Here is a 10969-nt window from a genome sequence, read left to right as displayed (position 1 = left end):
GCAATACAGATGTTCATTTTTTCATCAGGCAAGCAGGTTAATTTCTGGCAAAGATAGCCAGTTTGTCAAAGCAGAATGACACCAAAGCTGTCTACACATGCTCCTTACCCAATTCAAAATCCACCTTCAAAATGCCATTTTCCGTCCTTGTGTAATCGGATCTGATAGAATGCCAACTTGCAATATTAACAGTATGTGCCAGAATTAGCATACACTAATGTACCTGTTTCACAAATGTTAAATCTCAGTCAGATTAAGCCCAGACCAAAGTCCTGTGAGTAACTTCTGGGGCCTAGAAACAACATGTGGAGGTGCCCACATCAGCACGGATACTTATTGCCAAACAACTACAAACTGGTCTAGGAAATGTCACTCATTGTAAGAGGCTGCAGAGTCTTTACCACAGCGTTTTCAGAAGAGGACATAATCAGATATTCTCAGGATATGCTGCAGCTTGTCTAAGAAAGTTTCATGGTCCACTAGTTAATTAATGCAATGCAGTATTGCCCTGTAGCACAGTGGCTTTTGTGTAATGACAAATGATAAACTATCAAGTAAACATTTTTCCTTTGCTTTTACTTTTAATGCTTCCTTTAATACAATCTTTAGATGCCTTTTATTGCACAGTGCAATTGCACAAGATTTCACTTAAAAAAACCCCAACAAAATCTTAAGAAAATATGGCTTATCTGCTCTCTTGCTACAGCGGTCAGACAGCTCAACCTTGCAGTATTGCAATGTGCTGCTCGGTTCAGCTGTCCGACATTTCTCCCCATCTCCACAGTGACTCCAGCAAGCTTCCTCTACTTAGCTGAATGCTTCCTGACTATCTCAAGGTACTCCTTCACATCATCAGGAGATCCCAAGACAACAGGCACTCTTTGGTGGATATCCTCAGGCACTATATCTAGTATTGCTTGATGCCCAGTTGTTGCTATTCCCCCAGCCTTCTCAATAACAAAAGCCATTGGATTGCATTCGTAGAGCAGCCTCAGCTAAAAGAGAAAAGTAAAAATAGCAACAGTCAGCCCAGGTAATGCTGAGAACAGTGAAATGTAAATACATTTGGCATTTGATTTAAAACCAGTCAACACTCCAAGTACTTCAGATTTCATATAAACTTTAGCTCAGGAAGGAAATTGTATGGATTTGTACTTTAAACAAAACATGGTGAACGCAGTGAATTTGCCCAATTTGAGTTCTTTCTCCACAGGTCATGTTTGCATTGTGCTCTTTACACAGAGATAAAGCTCATATGTACAATGCAACCTTTAACAAGGCAGCAGACCACATAGGCCTGTGTGAAAAGAAAAACAGTGGACTCGAGTGTGCCATTAAATTTCTCTAATGAATAACTGCATCTTATCTACAACCTGAAGCAATAATTTACAGACAATTGCAAAACACATGAAAGGTCTTTGCTGAATAAACAGTCCCCTTGTCAGCCTGCAAGTGTGTGATCCTCCCTGATGGACTGTTGTCCTGGCAGAGGCAGCCAGGCATAGCTCCTCCAGATAAGGCGGTGCTACCAAGTACAAGACACAAGATGATTTTCTTTTGGGCAGAGCTACTCATAAGGGGCGCGCTACCCTTAGGCTCCTTATATACTAGCTTGTAATGGGAATCTCAGGATAATGTGGGTTTGTAATGTTTCACTTGGTTGTGGCCAGCCCAATTTGGTTGTAGATGGTACAGAGAAGCCTGTTTGAGCAGCATATCCCCAGGTACAGTTTGTAATCTGAAAATGTTTGGGGATAAAGGGAAGTCAGTGCAGTGGAAACAGGCTAGCAGTAGCCCTGAAGTAGGTCTCTGACAACAGGCTGCTGTCACTTATGACAGTGTGCAAGGGGTAGCCATACTCACACACCAGACGTGCAAACTAACAAGCTGTAAAACACATGCTCTGCAGTCAAAATACTGTTCTGTGATACTGAGGTATCTAATGTAACATTTTCTATAATTGGGCTTATTCAGGTTTACCTTTCCTTTGGGACTTTTGGAGTTAGCAGGATACAGAAAGATTCCTCCATACACCAGCGTGCGATGCACATCAGCCACCATAGATCCTATGTACCTCCCACCATATGGTGAACTGCCATCCTACAGAAAGAAATTTAAATAAGTGTAACTTTCAAGCACATCAGGTTAATTTCATCTCCCTGTTCATCCACCCACCCTCTTTACTCATCTTAACACCCAACTCCTCCATATTGTTCTTCACTGATAATATTCAAAGTACTTTTGGAGAAAAATTAAGCTTCCTCCTCATTTTCTAACTGAGAAAATCCAAGAAAAAGGACTGACAGAATATTTCAGGATAGATGAGTGGTAGTGCCAACAACAGAAAATGCATCCCAGCTCTCCATCAGTGCTCTAACCCTTTAAAAACACTGCATTTCTAGTAGATAAAAGATCAAGTGCTAGGAATTGATGCTGGGATTTTTTCTTTGTAGGAGAAAAAATACCAAGGAGCAAAAGAAGTGACCTTTCCTGTTTCTTCTACATGTTTTTGTCATGTTCTACTTTTTTTGGTTTTGGAAAGAAAAAGTCAGTAGTTGGCTACTGGTACAATTTCCTTACTATACTCCAGCCAGTATATTAATTATTTTATTATCTAAATAAACTAGACCATAAGTGTGGCAAGATGCCAGATGAAAACACCAGTGCTTGTTCCAAGCAAGATCAGGAAGTCAAGAAGGTACACAAACAGTTAACAGTAAATGTTTACATTTCAATGTCCACATAATAATTCCAGTGATGACAGGCATGAGGCATGAAAACAGACATGATTTCTATGGGCACTCCTTAGACCTTCAGGCCTCCTGACACCAGGAAGTTGCCAAACGAGGAAGAGGACCCTGAAACTACACTAGATTTTGAAGTGAGAGGCCCCTGCAGGACCCAGCTTGTGTTACCACTCAGCAGTGACCCACTGCTGTCCCCATGCAGCTCTCCACATACTCAGATGCTGCAGTGAAGAAGCAGCAATCTAACACACATGTCAACCAAATTTCTTCATGACCAGATAATACTTCCTCTCTACTTGGCTACCAGATGCCCAGTATTGTCCCTAGCACCATTACTCAGGCCCCCAGCCAAAAGGAAAGATTAAAAAAAAAAAGAAAAAAAAAGAGAGAAAAGAAACAAGAAAGAAGGAAAAAAAAATACATACAAAAGAGATGAAGGGTGAAGAGCAGCACAGGAGGATGGTGAAATATCTGGTCACATCAACCACTGCTCTAATTATCTAATTATCAGTCCTACATGATACATTTTAAATAGGTAGGAAACAAGACCAAGCTCTGACCAGTGATTGGTCATATAGTTGGAAATTATGAGTGTTGACTGTAGTCAGAAACTTTCTCTGAAACAGGATCCTTTACCTCAGGGTATTTCTTCTTTTTGAGATATTCTGTGACTGCAGGATCAAAGTATTTAGCATAGCCTTCATTGAGACTGTAGATATTTCCCTTCTTTTTGATTTTCACATCCCTATCCACCAAAATGAATTCTCCAATTGCCTAGCAATAAGAAAGAAAACCAATTTGTTCACATTAATTGCTCATTAGTTACAAACAAAAGCAAAAAAACAAGTGCATACACAATTCAGGAAAAAATTTACTACTGCTGCCATTATCATTAGTAAATCAGTACCTACAAAAAAGTGTTCTAGATCAGAAGTAGTTTTTTATACATGAAACACAGAGCACAAATTCTTGGGCTCAAGCAAGCTTCTTCACACTACCACTCCCAGCTCTCTATCACTTTTCTGTGGCAAAAAGTACCATTGCTTGTTTATTGAACTCTCCACCATCTTGCTAGTGCAGCTCTGGGGAGTTTAGAAACTGAGCATCAGCTGAAGAAATGTATAAGCATCTTCAAGTAGCTGTAGATATTAATAAATTCTAGTTCATTTAGGTTGAGCTAAGTGGATCCCTGGAGTCAAGAGAGCCAATCTCTGCAACCAAGGTCTGGTCTGTTTGGTTTTCATTAAAGTAGATTCCTAAGTTAGTGATAAAAATAAACACAATAACATGCATGCATGCTCAAAGTTGAATTTGTTATCTAAATATAGACAAAAATACATGCAGCTACTTAAACTGTTACTTAACCAGGGGCACCAAGTAGTATTTCCTGCAGCTTGACCACTGCACATTCTAAACATTTAACACTGGCAGGTGGCGCAGCATTACTAACTGGTTACAAAAAAAACCAGCTCACTACAAGCAAACAACTTTCTGTTACGATAAACACAACTTTTATTTTAACTTATGAGGTCAATGTGTGCTAGAACATCAAACACACCCACACACTTCACTTACTCTTTTATACATCATGGTGGGATCTGAAAACACAGAAGAATGTTAAATATTTCTCCTTTTCTGCTTCACTAAGGTCCTAACACTAAGGAAAAGATAAATAAAGTCTTAAAGGGCATTCTGCCTTGCAGAAAACAGCTCATTTTAAATGTCACATGGGCTGACACATGCTGTATATTTGCTTCACTGACTTGGCTATCTTCCCACTGTTGAATCACATATAGCACCACTGCAGCAGACAGGCAGAACACAGAAATCTCATTACATTACTGCTGATGTGTTATTAAGCATACTTCTCCACATTAGCTTGAAAATTGCTGCTTTGTTTGATTCAGGGGGAGGGGAGCAAACAGTTCTTACAGACAGTAACCTTTTTATACCTAACAAAAAAACCAAAGAAACAGAAGACATTCTCACCGGATCCAGCATGAAACAGTTGACACCTCCAGCTGAAGTGGCCAGTACCAGCATTGTGGCACTCCCATACAGAGCATAACCAGCTGCCACAAGATTACGCCCAGGTTGTAAAGCATCTTTCCCAGAAGGTGCTTCAGGGGACACCTAGAATAGGAAGTAGCACAGGCAAATTTACTTAATTTCTATAATTCGTACATAACTGGACTCCCTGGGAGTTTACTCCATAACAATGCATGAGGTGGCACAAATGACCATGACCAACAGCTAAGATTCCTACTGGATGCACTACTACAAATTATAAGGAGGAGACAAACACGGTGATCTAGAAACGCACTTGTATAAGCCTAGTTGGAATGCAGGAAGCCGGAAAGAATTAAGGTGACAATATAGAGCTGTGTACCTCCTTGCAGGTGATGACAACTCAAAGGAAAACACCAAGGCACAAAGAGCAAGCAATGAAAATGACTCATGGAGTTCACAGCTGATCAAAAATACTTGTGTGGTTTTTTTTTTCTTTTGCTTCATACAAAAATGAGGTTGAGAATAGTTATTTTGGAATACATGACAACGTATAAACGATGATTAAAATGGACAGCCAGGTGTGGTTTGTCTTACTTTTTCTCCCATCTTCTGGCATGTAGGTCCGGTATTTCAAGCTTCTTCAGACAAGGTTTCTGCCTTTCAAAGTGAATTAGACACTTCAAATGTACATGCCATGTTTCAGCTCTGGTTTGTGTTTGAAGCCTGTCCTCAGGCTAGCAGGACTATTAGCACAGAGAACAAGAAAACCTGAAAGCACATTCCCCAGGTAGATGACAAACACATGGTATTTTGTCTCAACACAAATATTCATGAAACCTAAGACCTGATTTGTTGTGAGGGATAATTTCTTTAGCTGGATAATTAAATATCAGTCAGTCTTCCATTACATATAGGTAACTCATCTTCCAAGACACTAATGCAAATCCCTCACAAACGTTTTATACAAATGTCTGCAAAATAGCAGATTTAACTTAAAGCTGATCCAGAAAGTCTTTCACAAACAAGTTTGGTTAGATTTTATTAAGTCTTCACAAGAAATTATGTTTCATCAAAAGATGCACAGTAGTAGTTTTTCCTGTCCTACATGAAATCATTTTACCTTTTTATAGATGGCAAAGATGGTCCCAATGGAAACAAGGCAGTCGATATTTGATGAGCCATCTAGAGGGTCTATGCAGACTATGTATTTACCCTAGAAAACACAAAAGAGGGATCAAATAGACTACCGATATTATTTACCCACTTCCCCTAAATAAAAATACTGTGGAAGGTAAATTGTATCAGAGACTTTCAAAACAATATAAACTAAAAGGATTTATACATTATGAAGGAACTGAATTCAAATGTTAGAAATTCTTTGGCCCAGGTTCCATCCTTGATTACAACTGCAAGATTTGTGCCACTGCAGAAGATGGGAAATCTTTGAAGTAAGCAATAGGAGATGACATGGGAAAGATTTTCCCACAGAATTATATCTATTATATATTATCATATATACATTATATTTATATATATATGATAATATTTTTACTTATTAGCTTAGCTTCATCTACTTAATGTTTTTGCATTTTGATAAGTATTCTGTAATATCTATCTAATATCTACTCAGGTTACGGTTTCTTGTCTCCTTCGAAAAGGCTTTCTGAATCATAAGGAAGAAAAGACAAGAAGATCAGTCTTTTTCATGTAGAGCTAAAAATAAGAGACATTAAAAACAGCTTTAACAGCTTACATTCATAAACTACACATTTCATTTTATATTAACATTAAACTTTATCTGTGCTCTGCATGCACAGATGGTCAGAAATTACCTTAGCCAATCTTTGGTAAGAAACACAGCTTTTGGAGTTCCCCACCAAAAAAGGAATCTCTGCCTACTGCTGTATCAAGGATTCCTACAGCTATGGGAAATTACCAGTACAGAGAAAACAGCTCAATCAACTGTAGCTTTTAAATAGCTTGTTTTCCCTTTATTTTATCCACAGTCATTTTGATAATCATGTGTAACAACAGTTATTTATATATTTGCTTTTATATATATATATATATATATATATATTTCCTTTTCATTTGATTTCACTCTGCATGCCAGGATGCCAGGAACTTACTTAAGTCCACCAATTCTCTACTCTGAAGTTACTCACATGTAATTTAGAAAAGCATGAACAGTGAGCCTCCCTCAGGGAGGATCTGAAATCATGTTTGTTCAGATCTAAAGCAATCTTTGTTCATCCAATGCCTATAAAATAATTTTTCAAGATTCCTCAGCAGGGAGAAAAAGAGAGAACTGCTTCAGCAAAGCAAACATTATTATACTTTATAAAACATGTTTTAGTCAGGGTTGTTTTGCTACTTTTTTACACAGATTTCTACTTTTTTACACCAAAATATTAGCTAGGAAAAAAGGAGCTATGACTCAACAAGTACATGTGAATCTAAATAAATTAAAAATATTTCTGCTTTATTGTTGCTGGGTCGTTTATGGGCTTCAAGGAGAATTCTCATGAATTAAAAAACTCAAGATTTGGTCTGCATAGAACAGGTATTCAGTGTCCTAGTGACAAAGACACTTTAGAAAAGGGCTTGATTGAGTCAGAACATATCCCTTGCTTATCCCAGAGATCAGATGGGATAAGCAAGAAATAACTTCCCTCCACAATTAGGAAAAGGTGAGAAAAAAGAAGGTGGGGAGGAACAACAGGATAAAATAAAAGTAAGAATCAGTCTCCAGAGCAGAATTAGCAGAAAGAACAAATGCTGAATGACACTGTCTCTGCCCAGCCCACCCCTTTCATTTGCCAGTATAAAGAAGTACAGGTTTACTGAAATTTTTAGGTCAGTTTCAATTTCTCAGACCTGAAGCAATACACCTGTAAAGGCTGATTTGAAGTCAAGCAGCAAGAACCTTTAAAGCTACTAACCTGTTTCTCAGTTTCCACTATCACAGCATCCTTGTTTTCTTCCGACACGATTACACATGTACTGAAGGATGACTTGAGCATGTTAATCACCAGGTCATTAGAAAGGATGTCCAACTTCTTCACTTGATCTCCTGTCACATTGGTAGACCCAGCAATCCCATAGCTGGAGCAATGACAAGAAAGGGCATTTCATGAGAACAGGGCACTACATTTTCCAAAGCACCCTGTTCATGGCAATCTTATGCTTGTAAAACAAACAACACTTTTGGATGATCTCTCAGTTCTCTAAGCCTGTTTTTTATTTACTGTCCCATGGATTCTTGCCAAGACCTGGTAACATTAGCTGTGGAAGCAAATCCAGAAGACACTGAACGTGAGGAACACAAAACAAGGAATCACCTTTCATACTCCATAAACTAGAGGCAAACATAGCCACAGCTGGCTGTGAAGGCTGACTTATTGTAACTGTTATTTAATGGGGAATTAATTACCTTTAATACCTAAATACTGCCCCTGAATCCTAAATTCCAATATTATAGCTGCATACCCTAAAAGCTAAGACTTCTTTAGAAAACTTACGCTTAAAAAGGAGCAATGAATCTGACAACACAGTTATGGTGTAACTTCTCTGTTATTTGCTCCTACTTAGCAATATGATGAAACACAGATGCTCACAGATAAATCAACATTTTTATGGTTCGATATTTTCAGTTTTGACTTCAAGCAGTAAAAATTTCCTTGGGAATAAAACCGAGAAATGAAAATATGGAACACAAATCAAACCCTGCGAGCTAATCTTCATCAAACCATTTGGCATCAGGAAGTATCAGGAGACTTTGCAACAGATTTTGAAAGTGCACAAAACAGAGAGAGATGGGAAGTTTAACTCATAACAGAAAAACAATTGCCAGCTCTGCTCACATTCAGATGACTCTTACATACTTCTGCTGCAATTAATTGATTAGCCTGAATACCGGTATTGTAGGTCTTTTTGTAATAACCCTGAACACTCTACTTCAGGAATGTACTTCATTCCTTCAGTTTAATGCACAAGAAAAAGTAAAAGACCTGGCATAATTCTCTTTTTTTTTTCTCTGTTTCCTACAATAGCTTGAACATTTTTCTGCAAGCATTAAAGTGCTGTTAGGAAACAATGTACTTTGAACACCACACTTGTGAGCGGAGGCACAAGTTCTAATCTCAGAGCAAAACCTACACATGGTCAGCAGCTACAGCACTTCATCTGTTGGGGACTCGTGGGAAGGCATGGCAGGGGCCCCTGCAGAGAGCCTGTAACTGGGAGGGGGCTGTGGCAACTCCTCTTTGACTGGATGACTACTGTTCCTGAACAGTGCTCTTTCTAAAGGCCTTAGACATCCAAAGCTTCATAGAGAAACTCAAGTTACTATGATGCAATACGAAAAAAGCACACTGAATTTGATTAAATGCCTCACAGCATAAAACAGTGCTTTCATATTAAGCTAGTAACTACAGTGAGCAATAAGTCAGACGTATTTTGACATCCAAAAGCACCCAATCAGACGTGTCAAAGAATGCAAGCCTCATCTTATTAAAAGGCATAGGATCCATTTCACTTGAGAAAATCAAGATTCCAAGATACTAAAGGAGCTGCTTACAGCTCCGTATAAGGGGTGGGTGGTCGTCACCCCATTGACACGCCTTTCGGGGGACAGCCGCCATCCCCACCACCAGGGAGGCATCAGGATCCCTTGGATCCGCGGGGGTGCGGGAAGGTGCAGGATGATGCTGCCGGCGCTCCAACCCCCCGCATCCCGGGACTCACAGGTTGGCGATGCCCGCTTTGCGGACGGCGGTGGAGATGGCTTTGATGGCCGTGCACAGGGAGTTGAGGAGCTGCGTGAACTCCCCGGTGCCTTTCGCCCGCCTGCCTTCCTCCATCACGAAGCGGGTCATGGTGATGACATTGGTGTCGAAGGCGGAGCGGTCCGTCATGGTGGCGACGCGGGGGCAGTGCAGCCGCAGCAGCTGCCGCCACTACCACTAGCCCCCCTGGGGCGGGGCCGGGCCCTGGGCGGGGCTGAGGCGGGGCCGGGCGGAGAGAGTCCGAGATGGAGGGGACTCCTCCGGGCTGGAGGTGGCCGGGGGTAGGCATGAGGATGGGGGTGAGGATGAGAGGGGCCCTACTCCACCTTTCTCCAAGAATAACCGTGGCAGAGAAACCTCGCAAGCATCGTTTTGGTTTGGTTTGGTTTGGTATGTTGTTTTGTTTTGTTTTTTTTTTTTTACCAAAGCACGTCTAATTCCCATGCACTGTGGTGCATGGAGTGCTGGAGGCACAAGTATGTGAATGGCACAGAAAGCAAATCGAGACGTAGGTCCTGGCAGCGTTTGCATTGCCTGCGCTTAAATGCTCATATTCCTGAAAGTGTGCCCAAAACCGTAGGAGTCCTATTCATTTCACTGCTTCATTGCAAAACCCTGAGTGTGACTTTTGGGTTATGGTGAACTGCACACAACCTACAGAGCAAGGTTAATGTCTTCTGCCTCACAGGAATGCTCTTATCCTGACCCAGCAGTACAGAAAAAACACACATTTAGTAATCGATTACGTCAAGTATTAACTTCTTCTGTTTAAAGAGATCATGCTAACCGCACACGCACCAATACATCCAACACCACAAAAAAGCTGCAAAGAAACAGCTACTGGCAGCTGAACCCAATGAGTTTTGTAACAAATTCTCTAAACTTGTTGAATAAAAAGATACAGGTCAACTTGCACTCCAAAAGCTAGAAATTAATGCACCTCATACAAATACTGCTGCAAAACACACCAAGGTACATGGACCCTCATGAATCTCACTGCTTTCGACTTCAGCCTTCTGATGATTGTGCAGCAAAACCAAGCTATATGTTTTGCGGTTAATGTTTGATCAGAAAAGTCCAGGCAGTAGTAAGTGAAGCAAATTCACCCAACACCAGCCCTAATTACACTTTTTCACATAATAATTTGACAAACACAAATATGGATACCAGTGATTGACTCGGTACATTTGTTATACTACCCCTCATTTTATGTTTACATTATCTAAGGAGATAAATCCAAGAAATTTTGATTACTTTCCAGCAGAATACCTCCATGAGTTGGATAAGCAGGCTCAAATTGAAAATTCATACTGCATACTGAAATCATTTCAGGTGATGTCAAATGCAGGATGAAAATGATTTAAAATGTGCACCTCTTTGTATATATATGTTCTTTTCTTTATGCAAAACACACTGATTATCTGT

The 10969-nt window shown here is 40.0% G+C and overlaps 1 protein-coding gene across 1 annotated transcript; it reads right to left on the bottom strand.

Moving 5' to 3' along the window:
• Positions 1 to 559: 559 nt before the first annotated feature.
• LOC130604449 (fructose-1,6-bisphosphatase 1-like) lies at positions 560 to 9724 on the bottom strand. Its single transcript, XM_057418966.1, has 7 exons — positions 9504 to 9724; positions 7700 to 7862; positions 5878 to 5970; positions 4737 to 4880; positions 3384 to 3521; positions 1981 to 2100; positions 560 to 995 (listed from the first exon to the last, which is right to left on the bottom strand). Exons 1-7 carry the CDS (start codon positions 9671 to 9673, stop codon positions 804 to 806), a joined length of 1020 nt encoding a protein of 339 aa, XP_057274949.1. The 5' UTR covers positions 9674 to 9724; the 3' UTR covers positions 560 to 803.
• Positions 9725 to 10969: the final 1245 nt, after the last annotated feature.

Source organism: Pezoporus wallicus, unplaced genomic scaffold, assembly GCF_028554395.1.
Source record: "Pezoporus wallicus isolate ANWC-B61680 ecotype Strahan unplaced genomic scaffold, APGP_CSIRO_Pwel_v1 contig_371, whole genome shotgun sequence".
Classification (NCBI taxonomy): Eukaryota; Metazoa; Chordata; class Aves; order Psittaciformes; family Psittacidae; genus Pezoporus; species Pezoporus wallicus.
Note: the sequence above shows the minus strand (reverse complement) of the source record. Positions and strands in the feature narration are given on the sequence as shown.